Raw genomic sequence first — 18884 nt, 5'->3', positions numbered from 1 at the left:
GGATTTATGCATAATCATTTGGGGGAGTAGCCTATTAAACATCATAGTGGTTGCTTTTTTACCTGTAACTATGTGTATATGTGCTGTGCTCTGTGTGTGTGTGTGTATGTGTTTGGTGGTGTGCACTGTTCTGTTTGCCCATACCATCTGCATGATATATAGTCTATCTGGTTTTCAGCTGTTGAAACCAGGGAAATGTTCACTCCATAGGTGCAAAATTTCCAAGCAGATGGAAAGCATAGATAACTCGGAATTATGATGGCACCACTTTCTACATTTGAGCCTGAAAGTCCACTGTATGCACTTTATTTATAGTTTGATGTGCAAGAATTTTGCTAAGTAATTCTTGGGATCCTGGAGCAAGCCTGTTGATTTCTTCAACAATAAAGCTATGAACAGTTATTCATCTTCTTGGAATGAAGAGGATGATCTTCTTCATTATCTGGTTCTTACTCTTTTTAAATTATTTTTAACTTTATTTTTTCAGCATTCCAAGATTCATTGTTTATGCATCACACCCAGTGCCCCATGTAATCCATGTCCTCCTTAATACCCACCACTAGGCTCGCCCAACCCCTCTCCCCTCCAAACTCCCCTCCAAAACCCTCAGTTTGTTTTTCTGAGTCACATCCATACAAAGACCCGTGTTTATTTAAAACAAGAGATGCAATTATCTTAAACTTTTAACTTTCTATTAGGGGGATTGTCAGTCATTCACAAAAATATGAATCCCTACTTCAATAGTTGTTAGCATTTAAATTTGCTTTAAATGAATGTATTATAACTCATATAATTGATTACTTTTTTGAACCCAGTACCTTAAAGACAGGATGAAAAAAAAAAAAAGAAAGAAATGGTATATCATGGGCATGACTACATTTTGGATCATTGTATACTTTGCATGAGCCAAATTTCAATGAGAGACAAGTACATTTCAAAGAATATGGCCATATAACAAAGAGTACAGCTGGGAGCAGTATTTTTCATCCCTGAAGTAAAATATGTTGTAGAAAAATGTATTCTGTGGCAGGTAATTTTTCTTTATTACCTATAAATTTGAGTCAGAAGAAAGGTGTTTTATAAAGACGTCTTGCTTTGAGAGTAGGTATGTGGCTCACGTTCTCTATCTCCCACTTATGATGCCCATTCTGCGGGCACTGCCCACTGCTCTCGGTCTGACAGTCAGTATCCGTGATACTGGAACTTTGCTAACCCAACAGAACAACTGGGGAGAATTTATTCCACAGAGAAGAGGAAGGGCTAATGTTAATCACATCAGATAACAAGATGAATTTTTGAAATACGTATCCTGGGTATATTATATAAGCTCAACTGATTACTCTTTTTTCCTCAGCCTTTTCTGATTTGAGCTTCTCAAATCAGGCCTGCCACACCGATGTTAGAGTCTTAGATGTGTGTTTGGCAACCAGTCTGCCTAAAGCTAACACTTCTGATTGCACTTTCTTTAATTATTGCAAGTTTTAAACACTACTTACAGCTCTTCTTTGGACTGTGTGCAGCCTTAGAAAATTCTCATTTTTTAAATTTCACTCCTATTAAAAAGACCCCAAATTTGAATCAGCTTTTATTATAATGTGCATTTCATAACAAAAAATGACTTGCCCTTCCTTCTCAAGAAGTCTAATTGAGAAAATTCCCCAATATATTGCTTTTCATGAATGTGATTTAGCTTTGGGGACCTTTCCCATGAAGATTTTAGAGTGTAGACTGAAATGCGGTTTTTCTAAACTCTGATTTTGCACGATGAGGGTGCCTTTCTTACATAGCTTTTTTCCATGATCCAGGTTTTGGGGAAAGATGCCTTCCATTTCGTGACTTCAGTGTATTCAAGGTCTTTCAGGCAACAAAAGTAGAAAGAGCTGGTAAAATCCAAGTCTCTCAAATGACATAGGTCACTTCCACTCAAATTCCATTTGCTGAATGTAACTGCAAGGAGAGCAGAGGGCTGTCATGTCATTGGGGGCCCAGAATGAAGGGTAGGGTTTTTTTTTGTTGTTTCATTTTTTCATTTTATTTTTTAAGTGAAGTAGAATGGACACACAATGTTCCATTAGTTTCAGGTGTACAGCACAGTGATTGCACAGGTCTGTATGTTATGCTCCACTCAACTCAAGGGAGCCACCATCTGGCAACAGACAGCTCTCTTACAGTAGCGTTGGCTAGGTTCCCTATGCTGTGCCCTGCATTCCTGGGGAAGAGCAGTCAGTTCTGATAGATGGAGGGCAGACTCTGCCCTGCCAGAATCCTGAGCTTCTGTACCTTCCACAGAGCTTCCACATCTGATGAGCCTCCCCAGAATGGCCCGAGGTGAAAGGGCTGGGGCTGGCTCTTCTTGAGGCCCCATACAGATACAGACACAGCCTGTCTGGTATCCGGGCTGCAGGTCATACCTGGAACGGACGCCACTGTGACACCTGGAGCCGTGGTGTTGGCTGCCGAGGAGGCTCCAGTGGAGGAAACAGAGATGGAGAAGGCAGCTCTTCCTGCTGGGGAAGGAGCAGGTGTAGAGGAGACCAGGACTGATGCTGACACTATGGAGGCCATAGATCGTGACATATCTCAACCAGAAGAACCAGAAGCAGCAGCCCCTCAGGTGAGTGAACAGGGAAAAGGGAGGCTCTGGGAGGAGGTGCCCTGGTTGGAATGCTGTGTAATGGAGAGTGCTGGTAACAGCTCTGGGGGCAGAACAGGTTTGTGGCCATTGTGTGGTAACGTGGTTCACCAAATATATATGTATATATATAAAAATATATGTATTTATGTATATTATGTATAACTTAATATTCATATTTTTATTTAATATTTTTATTTTTATTATATTCCTTATATAATAAAAATATAAATAATATAAACAAAATAAACTTAAGGTATATAAAATTACACATATATAATGTAGTATATTTAGTATATTTATATTTTTGTTATTATTTAAGTATTTGTATATAAGATTGTCAGCAAGAGACTGAGCTTGGCTTTCTCTCAGTGTCAGTGTTGCAAGGTTCACACAGGCCTTGAGTGATGGAGAAAAAGAAGAATGCACAGATGATGTAAGCATGAGATGGAGGGAGCAGGAAGAGAATGTGGCCAGATGGTGGGATATTATATGGATTATGTGAGAAAATGACCATACAGAACTTAGCCCAGTGCCAGGCACGTGGGGAGAACCCAATATTAGTAGTTACATCCTATCATTATTAGTAGTATTTAGGAATTGTTGTTATAGTTATAGCCCTTCACATCCACCATTAGGGAGGCTCCTTTCAGCAAAAGCTCATCCCTGTTAGCATATTTGAGAGGCCAACAGGTCATTAAATACATACATGAAGTTGTTGGACTAGGGCCAGTGCCTCACTTCTTCAGAGAACTGTTTGTTCAAAGTTCACAAATCCATATAGTCCATGATGTGGGGGGCACACAGCAAGGGCAGCTCTAAACCACACCGTTGGTCTAGACTCCAGAAAGTAACAATGAAAATTAGGCTCTCAATGTGATACTCTCCTTTGTCCTGATTTTACCCATAAGAAATTTCCACCAAATCTCTCCAGGGTTACTCAAAAAATGATCCCATTCATCCCACTAGAAAAACAGCAGTATTGGTATTTTGGAAATAACTCAAAAATATGTGCCATTTCTTCCTGAGATTTTTATCACAGTGCCAGAACTGTTTTGTATTATATTGTTAGATTTGTTGGAAAAGTGTATTATTTTCTCCAAATTGAAGAATGGAAGTGCTTAAGCCCACTGATATCCAAGGGAATAAACATCTCCAGACTTCCATTATGCTAGTGAAATTCTTCTCGTCACTCATCTTTGTTTGTTACCAAATAGGAAGGAGATCTTGATCCTTTGTTCTGTCACACCCCCTTCCCGTGTAGAGTCCTCGGAGGAGTGATTGCTGGGAATTGTCATCCCTCCAGCTCTAACTGCAGCTTGAGCTCTAAAGACAACAAGCCAAACAGATGCAGATTTAAACACTAGCCAGATCTGTACAAACAATCTGGTTGGAGGCTAGTCAGGAGTCCCATGGCCTCTGGAAGAAAAGCAGTCATAAGAGGTTCAATGTCAGCTTCAAGCATTGTTAGGACTCAGTGGGACAAGAGTAGACCACGGCAAAACTGAGGCCATTCTTGGGACCCTACTGGATTCCCCTTCCGGAGGGCCCCTCCCTCCGCTCTCCCTGTAGTCTCGGATCTTTTTCCCAATTTCCATAGAAACCCCACTTTTCACAAAGGGCCTGACTGCTCAAGGATCCAGAAATTAATCCCATTAAAGGTTTCTGTCTCAGGAGAGAGAGAAAGTTGACCATGTCAGGAGGAACGTCCTGCAAGGCTTGAGGCCCAAAGGTTTTGGCTAGGTTTGAGGAACAGTGGCTATTTTATGGAAGGGAGCATGTGGGGAACGTGGGAGCCAAGGAGGGTACGTCAGGGATAGAAGCAAAGCACAGTGCACCCGAGGACGCAGAAGTCTTTCTTCCCAGCCCCTGCTCAGCACCACCACATTTTTCTTCCTCCAGGAGAAGGTCATCCCTTCAGTCGTCATAGAGCCCGCCTCCAACAACGAAGGAGAGGGAGACCATGAAGTCCCCACAGGTGCAGAGTCCATGGAAACACCTGGTGCCCCGGCTCTTCCCGGGCCCGCTAGTGAGCCCCCAGAGTTGGCTGCAGAGCCCAGAGCCAGTGAGGACTCCCAGCCACTGCCCTCCACTCCAGCAGCAAGTGAGGCATCTCAAGATGTGCCTCCCGGCTTCCTCTACAAGGTCTTGTCATTTTGTCTTGTTTTAATTGGGTGGCCATTCATCCTTCCTTTTCTTTGAGGCCCCTTTGCTGGAACCTTTGGTTTTCGGATGTTTGCATTTGTATTTTTTGCAATAGGTATTCCTTCTCTGTACTGCTTTCCCCATATCACAGTGTAAAATGGCAGGATTTCTGGGCTGCTGGACAAGCAAAAACACAGGAATGACTTTCCATCTCTTTCAGCAATCCATAGTTAAAAGAATGTTCCCCACAGGATAAATGGTATGCCCCTTGGTAGTGAGTGGGTGAATTCTCTGCACACCCTCTACCCCCAAAGTGCCCTCTCCTGCTCCTCTCCCAGCCCTGTGAGTCCCTCCAGCCCTGGACTCAGACCAGGGCTTTGAAATCCTCCTTGCATGCATCCACCGGGGGCTGGATTATACACCAGCTGGCCGGGGCGCACCCCGGCTTTTCTCCTTATCTGCAGTGTGGCCTGAGGAACATCACTTCTCTGTCTGTGCTCCAGTTTCTCAGTTGGAAAGTGAATTGGGGAATAAGCTAGTCATTTCCAGCTCTGACATTTTATGATTCTATATAAAAAATATACATTTTAATAGCCAATCACGTGATCTCTGGGAGTAGGGCTGAGGGGAGGGACATGGGAGAAATAAACGGCTCATAGCTCCAGCGGGGTGAGTATGTGGGTCATTATGGTGCTCTTTCTGCTTTTGTTTCTCAGAATTTTTTATGATTAAATTTTAAGAAAATCTTTCAAAAAGGGGGGAAAGGGTAGGGGAGAGGACAGGGATTTTTTAACAGTATATGCTTGCAATGAGTGGTAGATAAGCCCTAGAGATTTAATGCACAACGTGGTGAATATAGACAATAATATTGTATCATAATCATCAAATTTGATCAGAGACTAGACCTTAATTATTCTAGCCACTAAAAAGAAATGATAAATACATACCATAATAGAGGAGCTCAGTATTGCTACAATGGCATCCTCTTACAGTATACAAATGTATCAAATTAGCATCTGTACCCCTTAAATTTGCACAATTCTATATCTCAAATATATTTCTATTTTAAATTTTAATTTATTTACAAAATAAATATAAATAAATGAAATGAAATTTATGTATTTATTGATAAAATTATTAATTAATTGATTGATTGATTAAATCTCTACACCCAACTTGGGGCTCAGACTCACAACCCCAAATCAGGAGTTGCATGCCTTTCCAACTGAGCCATCCAGGCACCCCAAATATATTTCAATTTTAAAAAAAGAAGAAAGAAAAGAAACAGATGGATATGGTTTAAAGGTTAAAATAGGAAATTTTTAAAGAAATTGATTGCAGGCTTTTATTAAGTAGTAATTCCCATATAATGTGGAAAGTGATGACTTTTCCCATTATTTTTAAAAATGTTATATGTGCCATTTTATTTATTTTTATTTTATTTTATTTGTGGGGAGGGTCAGGAGAGTGGCAGAGAGAGTGGGAGAGAGGATCTTAAGCAGACTTCATGCTCAGAATGGAACCCAACCTGGGACTTGATCTCATGACCCTGAGATCATGACCTGAGAGCCAAAGCCAAGAGTCTGATACTTAACCAACTGTGCTACCAGGTGCCCCTGATTTTTCCAGTTATTAAGTACTTGACAGAAGTGAGGTTAGAGGAACTTTCTGCTAGACACTCTCAGTTCGAGTTTAAAAATGAACAATAATAAAACATCAACGATAATAAAATGTAAATATGTAACAAAAATATGACAAAATTTAATTAACACATGACGTTTCAACTCTTGCAGAAGGCATTGCATTACTAAACGTACACGCAAATTGTCACAATATCAGTCTTCAAGGATTGGACGTTTTAAGTAATCAAGACCTCCTTTCTATGTTTAGAGGTCTTCTCCCTTGGGGTATGCTGGGATCATTGTCTTCCTCATCCAGCAGTACCTGCTGACAGTCTGGCTGGGAGACTTCAGTGTTACATTTCCTTTTGCTTTTAAAATAGTAAATTCTTTTAAAACCTTTTGCAGGTGGAAACACTGCATGATTTTGAAGCAGCTAATTCTGATGAACTTACCTTACAAAGGGGTGACGTGGTGTTGGTGGTCCCCTCAGACTCAGAAGCTGACCAGGTAAGGAGAGATTGAAAGGTTCTACGGGCCATGTTGTTGTTGTTGTTGTTTTCCCTGAGGGTCACTGGGACACAGTGAATAACTGAAGATATTTTCTATTTTCTGAGATGTTGCATGGCAGCTCTGAAAAGGGGTTAAGGTTTATGAGCACATGACAAGGCTAACTGTAACTCTTTAGAACACCTCTTTTAGGATATTGTTATGTATTTCTCTTGAAGATTTTATTTAGGAGGGGCAGGAAAAGATGGCAGAGAATTAGGAGACCCTATTTCAACCGGTCCCCTAAAGTGAGCTAAATATCTACCAGACACTCTGAACACCCATGAAATCAGCCTGAGATGTAAGATTATACACTGCTGGATCTCTACAGGGACAGAAGACATCAGTGGTGAGGTAAAGCAGAGTGGGAATGCTCAGACTGATATAGGAGGATAAACAGAAGGGGGAGGGAGCCACCAGAAGCAACCCTTTGGAAAGTATATCCCAATACGAAAGTGCCCTGTGGTTGGGGACAAGCATTAACTTGGAGTCTGGTTAAAAGCACTCAAAAAGAACAAAAGATCTTAAGGGACAACTGGTGGACAGGTGGTCACGGTCACGGGCCTAAGCCCATGTACCCAGGTCAGCCACTGCTGGTGACCACCCATGCCAGAGAGAGTCCGGCGGAACCTCCAGTCTTTGGGCTTGCGGCTTTTGGCTGCTTACACCACGGCTTGGCTGGGTGCACTCCTGTCCACACCTGAGAGAGCCTGGTGTGGGTGCCAGCCGGCGGTCTCTGGGACCAAAGCCTTCCACGACCAGCCAAGGGTCTGGACAGTCCCATTCCATGCCTGAAAGAACCCAGCATGATCTCTGGTTAGGATCCCTCTGCAGCAGCCTTCGCGAACTGCATGACCACTGATCGGAGTGCACCTGGCAGCGGGCCTAGACTCAAGACAGCAGTCCCAGCAAAGGCAGCCACCCGCAGTGGGCCCTGTAGACCAATATAGCTTGTGGTATTAGTGGCTCAGGGGTGCAGAGACAAGCCAGGGCTTTGGGTGATCACTGGGATGGTGGTGACTTGGGGGTGTGCACTGCCTGAGGGAGGTTGTGCTGCTCAGTAGAGTTTGCATAGGGGGAGTCTGTGTGTTCTGGACCACCCAGAGGGGAGCAGACTGAGGCTTCTCTCTGAGGCAGAGGTCTGGGTGCAGACATATTCTTTCTTTGCTCTGACCCCCTGAAAGGCCACAAAAACCTCCAGAGAACCAAAGCCTGAAAAACCAGTTTCCACAGGGCCCAGCCCCTTAATAACCTGAAGGGCGACTCAACCCAAGCAAGACTGATAGAAGAACAGCGCAGCAGGCCCCTCCCCCAGAAAGCAAGCCAAAAGAAACATCCAAGACAGAAAGGGCTGGCAGGGCACTAAATGAGAAGAACATGCAGCCAAGAACACTTTATTCAGCAGGGTTGACATTCAAAATGGTTGGAGAGATTAAGAACTTCCATGACCAGCAACATTTAAAAGAGTATATGACCACCAAGCCAGCACTACAAGAAATATTAAGGCGGGTGTGGGGGGGGGGTTCTATAAAAGAAGGAAAAACCCATGGGTGACAGAACAGAAGTTTACAGAGAGATTCTGTACAAACAAGGACTTCACAGGCAACATGATGTCAGTAAAAACATATCATTCAAAAATCACTCATAATGTGAATGGCCTAAATGCTCCCATAAAATGGCACAAGGTTACAGATTGGATAAAATGACAGGACCTGTCCATATTCTGTCTACAAGAGACACATTGGGAACTTAAAGATATACCCAGACTGAATGTGAAGGGATAGAGAAGCATCTTTCATGCCAGTGGGTCTCTAAAGAAAGCTGGGGTAGCAATTCTCATATAAGATAAATTATAGTTTAAGCTGAAGACTATAGTCAGATACAGAAGGCCACTACATCATTCTTAAAGGATCTAGCCACCAAGAAGATGTAACAGTAGTAAATATATTTGCCCCCAACATGGGAGCAACTACATAAGCCAACTGTTAATCAAAATAAAGAGTCCTATTGATATGAATACATTAATTGTAGGGGATCGTAACATATCACTCTCAGTAATAGATCATCCAAACAGAAAATCAATAAAGAAACAAAAGCTTTGAATGACTTTGGACCAGATGGACCTCATAGATATATACTGAACATTCCACCCTAAAACAACAATACTCATTCTTCTTCAGTGCACATGGAAGTTTCTCCAGAATAGACCACATACTGGGTCACAAATCAGGGCTCAAAGGATACCAAAAGACTGAGATTATTCCCTGCATATTCTCAGATCACAATGCACTGAAACTGGAACTCAACCACAAGACAAAATTTGGAAAGAACTCAAACACTTGGAAGCTAAAGACACCCTGCTTAAGAATGTTTGGATCAACCAGGAAATCAAAGAAGAAATTAAACAATTCATGGAAACCAATGAGAATGAAGACACATTGGTCCAAAACCTATGGGATATGGCAAAGGTGGTCCTAAGAAGGAAATACATAGCCATCCAAGCCTCACTCAAAAAAGTCTGAAAAACGTAATATACACCAGCTCTCTTTACATCTTAAAGAACTGGAAAATCAACAACAAATTAAGTCAGCCCCATGCACAACAAGGGAAATAATCGAGATTAGAGCAGAGATCAATGAGATAGAAACTAGAGTTAGAGTAGAACACATCAATGAAACTAGAAGCGGTTCTTCAAAAGAATCGATCAGATCGATATACCACTGGCCAAACATATATAAAAGAAAAGAGAGAGGACCTGAACTAATAATATGAATGAAAGTGGAGAGATCACGATTAACACCAAGGAAATAGAAACAGTCATCAGAAATTATTAACAACAGTTATATGCCAGTAAGTTAAGCAACCTAGAAGAAATGGAAGCATCCCTGGAAACCTATAAACTTCCAAGACTGAAAAAAGAAGAAATTTACAGCTTGAATAGACCAATATCTAGTAACAAGATTGAAGCAGTGATCAAAACCTCTCCAAAAACAGGAGCCTGATGGATTCTCTGAGGAATTCTACCAAAAATTCAAAGAAGAAATAATAACTATTCTGAAGATGTTTCCAGAAATAGAGACAGACGAAAAACTTCCAGGCTCTTTCTATTAAGCCAGCATTACCCTGACCTCCAAACCAGGCAAAGACCCCATCAAAAAGGAAAATTTTAGAACAATATCCCTGATGAATATGGATGCTAAGATTCTCAAGATCCTAGCTAATCAGATCCAACAGTACATTAAAAAATTATCCACCCTGACCAGGTAGGATTTATCCCTGGGTTCAACATTTGCAGATCAATCAATGTGATAGAACAAATCAATAAGAGAAGAGAACCACATGTTCCTCTCAGTTGATCAGAAAAAGCATTTGACAAAAAACACACCCATTCCTGATTAAAACACTTCAAAGTATAAGAATAGAGGGAGCATAACTCAACTTCATAAAATCCATGAAAAACCCACAGCAAATATCATTCTCAATGGGGAAGAGCTGACAGCCTTCCCTTTGAGATCAGGAACACAACAAGGATGCCCACTCTCACCGCTCTTGTTCAACATGGTACTAGAAGTCCTAGCAAAGGCAATCAGACAACAAAAAGAAATAAAATGTATTCCAATTGGCAAAAAAGAAGTCAAGCTCTCTGTCTTTGCAGTTGACATGATACTTTATATGGAAGACCCAAAAGACTCAATCTCTAAACTACTAGAACTCATATAACAATTCAGTAATGTGGCAGGATACAAAATCAGTGCACAGAAAACAGTTGCTTCCTTCTACACTAACAGTGAAAATATAGAAAGGGAAAGTAGAGAATCGATTCCATTTACTATAGCACCAAGAACGATAAGATACCTGGGAATAAACCTAACCAAAGAGATAAAGGATCTGTACTTGAGAAACTACAGAACACTCATGAAAGAAATTGGAGAATACAGAAAAAGATGGAAAAGCATTTCATGCTCATGGATCAGAAGAATAAACATCATTAAAATGTTTATACTGCATAGAGCAATCTACACTTTAAATGCCATCCCAATCAAAATTCCACTGACATTTTTCAAAGTGCTGGAACAAACAATCCTAAAAGTTTTATGGAACCAGAAGAGATCCCGAATTGCAAAGGAAATGTTGAAATAGAAAAACAAAAGTGGGGGCATCACGTTGCCTGATTTCAAGCTTTACTACAAAGCTGTGATCACCAAGAAAGCATAGTTCTGGCACAAAAACAGACACATAGACCAGTGGAACAGACTAGAGTGCCCAGATATGAATCCCCAACTCTGTGGTCAAATAATCTTCAACAAAGCAGGAAAAAATATCCAGTGGAAAAAAGACATTCTCTTCAATAAATGGTGCTGGGAAAATTGGACAGCTATGTATACAAGAATGAAACTCGATCATTCTCTTACACCATACAGAAAGGTAAATTCAAAATGGATAAAAGACCTCAATGTGAGGCAGGAATTGAACAAAATCAGAGGGGAGAACATAAGCAGTACCTCTTTGACATTGGCCACAGCACCTTCTTTCAAGACAGGTCTCCAAAGGCAAAGGAAACAAAAGTGAAAATGAACTTTTGGGACTTCAACAAGATCAAACACTTCTTCACAGCAAAGGAAACAGTCAACAAGACAAAGAGGCAACCCACGGAATGGGAGAAGATATCCGCAAATGACACTACAGACAAAGAGCTGATATCCAAGATCTATAAAGAACTCCTCAAACTCATCACTCATAAAACAGATAATCATGTCAAAAAATGGGCAGAAGACATGAACAGACACTTCTCCAAAGAAGACTACAAGCGACTAACAGACATATGAAAAAATGTTCATCATCATTAGCCATCAGGGAGATTCAAATCAAAACCACATTGAGATACCACCTTACAACAGTTAGAAAGGCCAAAATAACAAGACAAGAAACAACGCGTGTTGGAGAGGATGTGGAGAAAGGGGAACCCTCTTACACTGTTGGTGGGAATGCAAGTTTGTGCAGTCACTTTGGAAAACAGTGTGGAGATTCCTTAAGAAATTAAAAATAGAGCTACCTTATGACACTGCAATTGCACTACTAGATATTTACTGCAAAGATACAGAAGTAATGAAAAGAAGGGCCATATGTACCCTAATGTTCATAGCAGCAATGGCCACAGTCACCAACCTGTGGAAAGAGCCAAGATGCCCTTCAACAGATGAATGGATGAAGAAGATATGGTCCATATATTTAATGGAATATTATGCCTCCATCAGAAAGGGTGAATACCCAACTTTTGTATCAACATGGATGGGACTGGAAGAGATTATGCTGAGTGAAATAATTCAAGCAGAGAGTCAATTATCATATGATTTCACTTACTTGGGGAGCATAAGGAACAACATGAAGAACATTAGAAGGAAAGGAGAAGTGGGTTGGAGGAAATCAGAGGGGGAGATGAACCATGAGACACTTTTGTTTCCCTTGCCTTTGGAGACCTGTCTTGAAAGAAGGTGCTGTGGCCAATGTCAAAGAGGTACTGCCTATGTTCTCCCCTCTGATTTTGATCAATTCCTGCCTCACATTGAGGTCTTTAATCCATTTTGAGTTTACCTTTCTGTATGGTGTAAGAGAATGATCGAGTTTCATTCTTGTATACATAGCTGTCCAATTTTCCCAGCACCATTTATTGAAAAGACTGTCTTTTTTCCACTGGTTATTTTTTCCTGCTTTGTCAAAGACTGTTTGACCATAGAGTTGTGGGTTCATATCTGGGCACTCTAGTCTGTTCCACTGGTCTATGTGACTGTGTATTTTTGTAGGAAGAAGAATTCTGAATTGACTTTTATTTCTTTCACCTCTTTAAAGATGTTGTCCTGGGGCACCTGGGTGGCTGAGTTGTTAAGTGGCTCCAGGGTCCTGGGATTGAGTCCCACATCAGGCTCCCTGCTCCGTGGGGAGCCTGCTTCTCCTTCTCCCTCTGCCTGCCACTCTGCCTCCTTGTGCTCTCTATCTTTCTATCAGATAAATAAATATGATCTTTTAAAAAATAAAAAAAAAAAAGATGTTGTCCCATGGTTTTCTGTTTTCTGCTTTTTCTGACTAAAATTCAGCTGCCATTTGTTCACCATTGTTTCTGGTAAATGTGCCTTTTTCCCAGACCACTTTTAAGAATTTCTCTGTACCTTTGATTTCCATTGGTTCAATATAATATGCTTAGGCCTTGTATTTTATGTAGTTTTCATGCTTGGGGTTCACTGAGCTGCTTAGATTTGTAACCTGATGTTTTTCATTATATTTTGAAGACTTTCAGCTAATTTTTCTTATATTTTTTTGGTGTCTCATTCTCTTTTTCCTCTTTTGTGATTCCTTAATTATTCATCTGTTGAACTTCTCAGTGTCTAAGACTGTCCTTTTTATGCACTGTTTCTTTCTGGTACTCTGGTTGGATTATTTTTATTGGTTTGTCTTCAAGTATAGTGACCTTTTCTTCTGCTAAGTTAAAATTGATTGTGAAGCTTATCCAGTAAGGTTTTCATTTCAGATGCTATACATACAGAGTTCTATAATGTTCATGTAGTTGTTTGTTTGTTTGTTTGTTTGTTATTTTAGTTGACATTTCTTTCCCAAAATTTCCTATCTATTCTTTCATGATAGCCACTTCCAGTGTTAGGTACTTGTAAATATTTGTAGTAGCTGCATTACTTTCCTACTGTTAACTCCAAAAACTAGCCCGTCTCCGCACACATTTGTATCAGTTGCCTTTTATCATTGGGATGTATGTTCCTCTTTTTTCTCATATCCAGTAATTTTTTATTGATACTGGACACATTGCAGGGTCTGGATTCTATTTTTTTCTCTGAAGCTAGTTTCTTTCCCCCCTAGCAGACATGTAAGTTACTAGATAATTAGATTTAATTCATGGAAGCTTTGTTTTATACTTTGTTAGGGTGATTCTGTTTCAATTTTGCCTTTACTTTTAGGGTGACTTCTTATTCCTGAGATACCCTTTACTTCCAAGGATGGCCCTTCTGGAATTTCAGTAGAAATCCTGAAGGTTTGACCAAGCTTCCTAACTTGGTGGGATTCAAACTTCAAACTGCCTCCTCTTCATTGGCAGGGCTTAAATTTCCTCTCAGCTGTATATTTATAAATTTGGGGGGCAGCTCAGGATTTTAGGGAAGTTTCTCTGCATATTTTGTAACATGCCTCTACAGATATCTTTTAAAATATCCCCCATAAAAATATAGCTGCTTGTATGTCTGGGTGACACAGCCTCTTAAGTTTCCAACTCCTGATTTCAGCTCAGGTCATGCTCTCATGATTATGAGCTTGAGCCCCATGTTGGGTTCTGTGCTGGGTGTGGAGCCTGCATTTCATATTCTCTCCCTCCACCCCTCTGCCCCTCCCCTTGCTCATGCCCTCACTCTCTCTCTAAAATAAGTAAAAAAAAATTGTTAAAAAGTACAGCTGCTCTGGAAGCCTTTCACTCTTCCTTTTAATGTCCTGCATCAAACAGACTTGAGAATAATCCTCAGGGGTAAGCTGTATTACCACAAATCTCATTCATCACAATTTTTTACTTTCCACGGTTAAATATTCTCCAGTTTTTGCCTGCTTTTGGTCACTGCTAGTGCCTTCAAATAATTGTTATATATGTCAACCCCATTGTTTGTAACAATCCCATTATATAACTTTTTATGCTGTTTTATAAGTCATTTCTATATATAAATAGTTGAATATATGTACATATGGATATATAAAGATATGTAGTTATTCTAGTGTTTATAAGTGTTTCATGCAGAAACACTTACCTGATACAAACTATTTGCCATTGCCAGAACTGTAAATCTTTCATCTATCACATACTTTAAGAAGTTAAAATTTAATTTTTCCTATTTGCCTTAGCTAGAGATTGATACTGATACTGGCTAATTGATACTGGCTAATGTTTTTCACTTTACTATATAAATTGTATTTCAGAATACACATGTTAGACTATATCTTGATTATGAGTTTGTGCCAGTTCTTAACTTTTTTCTTTATTGAAACAATTTTAAAATGCATGACTCTGCTTGGCTCCATTAGAATTTTCACTCATTGTAAATAAAGTCAACTATAGACACTTGTGGGGGAAAATATGGCCTTTTGATGCTGCCAGAGATTCAGAAAAAAATGAGTTATCATCTTTTATTTTAAGTGTAACTTTGCCTTTCACATATATAACATCATAATTTTAAAGAGGGCACTCTTCCTCCTAGTCAGTCATTATTATTGAGTCATCTTTTTCTCCGTTTTTCTTTTTTTTCCTGCCTTCAAAAATTGGCCTGTCTAAATGCTTATCTTACTAGTCTGTATAGCAGCATCAGTTTATAGTCTCAGAGGGAATGTATTCAGCTTCTTTGTTTAATTTTGGAGACCTCATTTTATCTGATGTACTTGAACTCTGTTGGGAATTGCTTCAGATTAAATCTGGCCATCCCTCATCCTAAGTGGGATCTGTTTCGTGGACTGGTTAACATAATCAAGACAAGTACTATAGGAATACATTAAGTGATTCAATGGAAACATACCCCGTTGCTAGTATTTGAATAGTATAGATTGGATAATGAATTCTTTTAGAAGCATTATACATTGTGTACTCTTACTTATGTCTGTTTTAATTGAACATTAAGGGAATGCAGTATTTTAATGGTAACCCTGCCAGTATCTTTATCTAGAGGCCTGTTGCCATTTTTGTCTTCTCTGAAATCTTTGTTGCCGAGAAAGGCAGGATTACACTTTTTCTTTCAGATGGAGTTGGTGTAATGTATTCTTGGTTATCAAAATACTCATAGTTTGGGGACTTTGAAATGCTAAATATTCATGGTGTGTAAAGAAGCATGATACATAACTACGGTCTTAATTACATTAAAATGCTTACTTTTGTAGATACACACATGGGACCTAGAAGTCAAACTGTAAACTGCTTGTGATTATGGATGACTTTGTTCTTTGCTTCTTGTGTTTTTCAATTTCCTTTTATGCACATGTTAACTTTTAAAAAATAAATTTTTGGGGGCGCCTGGGTGGCTCAGTGGATTGAGCCGCTGCCTTCGGCTCAGGTCATGATCTCAGTGTCCTGGGATCAAGCCCCGCATTGGGCTCTTTGCTCAGCGGGGAGCCTGCTTCTCTCTCTCTCTCTCTCTCTCTCTCTGTCTGACTCTCTGCCTACTTGTGATCTCTCTCTCTCTGTCAAATAAATAAATAAAATCTTAAAAAAAATAAATTTTTTAAAACCTAAAAAAAATATATATATATATATATTTCCTGCTAGTTTTTGCATTATACAGTCTGTATGTTTCATGCTGTTACTTACACTTAGCCTTTTCCAGCCAGGCTCTGCTTATCTGCAAGAGGCCAAGGGCAAGTAACAGCCTCCATTCCTCATTTTACCGTATTATCTCTCAAGCTGAATGGCCACACATGGTGGTTTCAGTTTTCTTTCTGTGACTAAATGTCTTCATTCTTATTATGTTACTCCTGTAAGATGGACCAGTGTTTTGGAGGAATAATTGATAAAGTATACATAAAGACTATGTGAATGTTTCCAGCAAGAATATCATGACAACAAACTGCTTTATAGTTCATATAAACTTGAAAAATGAGAGATTATAACGGCAACAGCAGAGAGGATAGTACCCAAATCTAGTGGCTATTATTTGATAAGCCCTGGGTATGCTGGTTTATTTGGGTCACATGACGTGAGCTGGGAGCACAGAGTTCTCTCCTATAAGCCAGTCCTTCGGGATAGAATACAAAACCTTCCATGGCCTGGTCCACACTGTATTCTGACCTTGGTCCTCATGTCACTTTTTACTCTAACCTATGGGATAGTGAGCCTTCATATGCATTACATGTTTTCACGTGGTGTCCTCTCTTTGCCTGGCTAGCAATCTAATCCTTTTCCTTAAGAACTCATGTCATAATCCAGTTAACATCAATGAGCTCTACTTTAGACAAAATTATACTATTTGTATTAACAGTTAGCTTTCACAGATCCAGAAAATAAATCATCTCAAATGTTTGTTGTTATTTATTTTTATTTTTATTTTTTTACCTAGCAACTTCCCATTGAACTATCTCAGCACACTGGCTTATATATAATGTAACATCCTGGTACAGGATCATTACACTAAATTACTTTGTTAACTGTTGGCAGTGCAGACTTTTCCAGTAGTTTCTTGGACCTTGAACGCCCTGTCTTTGTCTTGCAGGATGCAGGCTGGCTGGTAGGAGTGAAGGAATCAGACTGGCTTCAGTACAGAGACCTTGCCACCTACAAAGGCCTCTTTCCAGAGAACTTCACCCGGCGCCTGGATTAGGGCCAAGAATATTATAGAAAGAGCCCGGTTTTTGGGTTTTTAAACTTCTATGAAAACCCAAAGAGTTCACTTTTGCTGTTGCACTCTTAATGATGTACAGGCTAGTGCCAGACAAAGCTTGGAAAGATACCAGTGGAGCATGTGTGTAAGAAAAAAAAGGAAAGAAAAACAAGTAAATTACAGAAAAAGTCCTCACTGTCTCCCACATTATCCATAACAGGTTTCTTTGTGCTTTGTCCAAGCTGTGGAGACTCTTGTCCTTGATCCCTTCCCACCATTTCTAAAGTAGCTTTCTCCAGACCAGAACCTTCATTTCTCTGCACCAAGTGTATGATCCTGAGTGGCTGCCCTGCAGAAGATGTGGCGAATTTTCCTGTAGTACAAGATTATCTTCCCCTGCACAGGTGTGAGCACGTGCTCTCTCTCCCTTTCAAGTTGACTGTGTTTCAAACTCAACTGCTGCACAAAACATTCTTTTCCAACACCTCCCTCTCTATATACATCTGGCCACACAGTTCCACATGCTAGTTGCCATCACTCTCAGATCTATGTGTATGCACGAAGCTACATATACATAGTTGCTTCCTTTCGTTCCATCATAGCTCTTTGCCTCCCAAGTGTCATTGATACATGCATTGCTCTTGCTCTATCTGGCATTAGAGGTGCAGTTTTGCTTCAGGGCAAAACCAGTCATCCTATTGCCAAAACAGTCGACAGTATCTGTGTTTTGTAATGTGGTTGTCAGGACACAGTGACAGATAGCATGTCATGGCTGCCATCCCTTTGGAGAAAGCAGAGGTTTGTTATTTAAGCTTCTAGCTGCTGTGGTTGGAGTTAAGCTAGTCGGGATGAGCAGCTCTGTAGTGTTCCCTTTTAAAGGTTGGCTGGCTGATGGGGCATCAAAGTCAACCCCCAAAGAACACTATTAAAAATAAAAGCTCCTATATATTTCCAACTCTTTATATTTATGCAACTCATCTTCTCAGATTGTCCTAAAACAAGATAGGTGATGTATGCTGTATCCACAGGTCATCTGTAACAGTTATGTTTTCAGTGCTGTGTCATTCCAAATAAACCTCTGGTAACCTCCAGCAATTACCTGCTTCCTTCTGCGGAGTCATTTGTTTCACAAAGTTTGGTTCAGTTGGAGGCACTACTTGGAACAGGGTATGGATACTACGAATACTATGACACTGAAACAGGTTGGAGTTGTTATTTGTGCGGAAATCTGCTTATTCCTCTGGATTATGCTCCGGAACCTGCCTCCCTTCCCCAAAGCCCTTCCCCCCGGTCATTGTTGATCACCCACCGATGACTACAGCACAAATAACAGCTGTGGACTGAGGCCCCTGGCAGGTGCCAGCTGTGACCCAACCATGTATCACCGAAAACCGGATGACCTTCATAATCAGCACTTTCCTCTACCACCAGCTCATTTTTTCAGTCACTTTTCTTTCTGCCATGTTGATGCTTGTAAATACTTTAAAACCTATAGATCACCTGGAATGGAAAAGTCAATTCACTGGGCCACTGTTCAGAGAAGAGAATTCTTAAAACAAACATCTTTTATTTGATTTACTCTCTTTCATGCTGGTA

General features: G+C 40.2%; 1 protein-coding gene across 2 annotated transcripts in view; it reads left to right on the top strand.

The window, feature by feature from the left end:
• LOC101675761 (amphiphysin) overlaps positions 1-18383 on the top strand; it is a 254072-nt gene extending 235689 nt beyond the window's left edge. For both annotated transcript variants that reach the window (XM_045089525.1, XM_045089524.1), the window contains 4 exons: positions 2405-2614; positions 4535-4777; positions 6805-6906; positions 17181-18383. In XM_045089525.1, coding sequence (XP_044945460.1) covers positions 2405-2614; positions 4535-4777; positions 6805-6906; positions 17181-17288 — 663 coding nt within the window. In that variant the 3' untranslated portion in view covers positions 17289-18383. The remainder of the gene's footprint in view (positions 1-2404; positions 2615-4534; positions 4778-6804; positions 6907-17180) is intronic.
• The last annotated feature ends 501 nt before the right edge of the window (positions 18384-18884 follow it).

The sequence above is a fragment of the Mustela putorius genome, unplaced genomic scaffold, assembly GCF_011764305.1.
Source record: "Mustela putorius furo isolate JIRA1106 unplaced genomic scaffold, ASM1176430v1.1 tig00003845_pilon_pilon_pilon, whole genome shotgun sequence".
In the NCBI taxonomy this organism is placed as follows: domain Eukaryota; kingdom Metazoa; phylum Chordata; class Mammalia; order Carnivora; family Mustelidae; genus Mustela; species Mustela putorius.
Note: the sequence above shows the minus strand (reverse complement) of the source record. Positions and strands in the feature narration are given on the sequence as shown.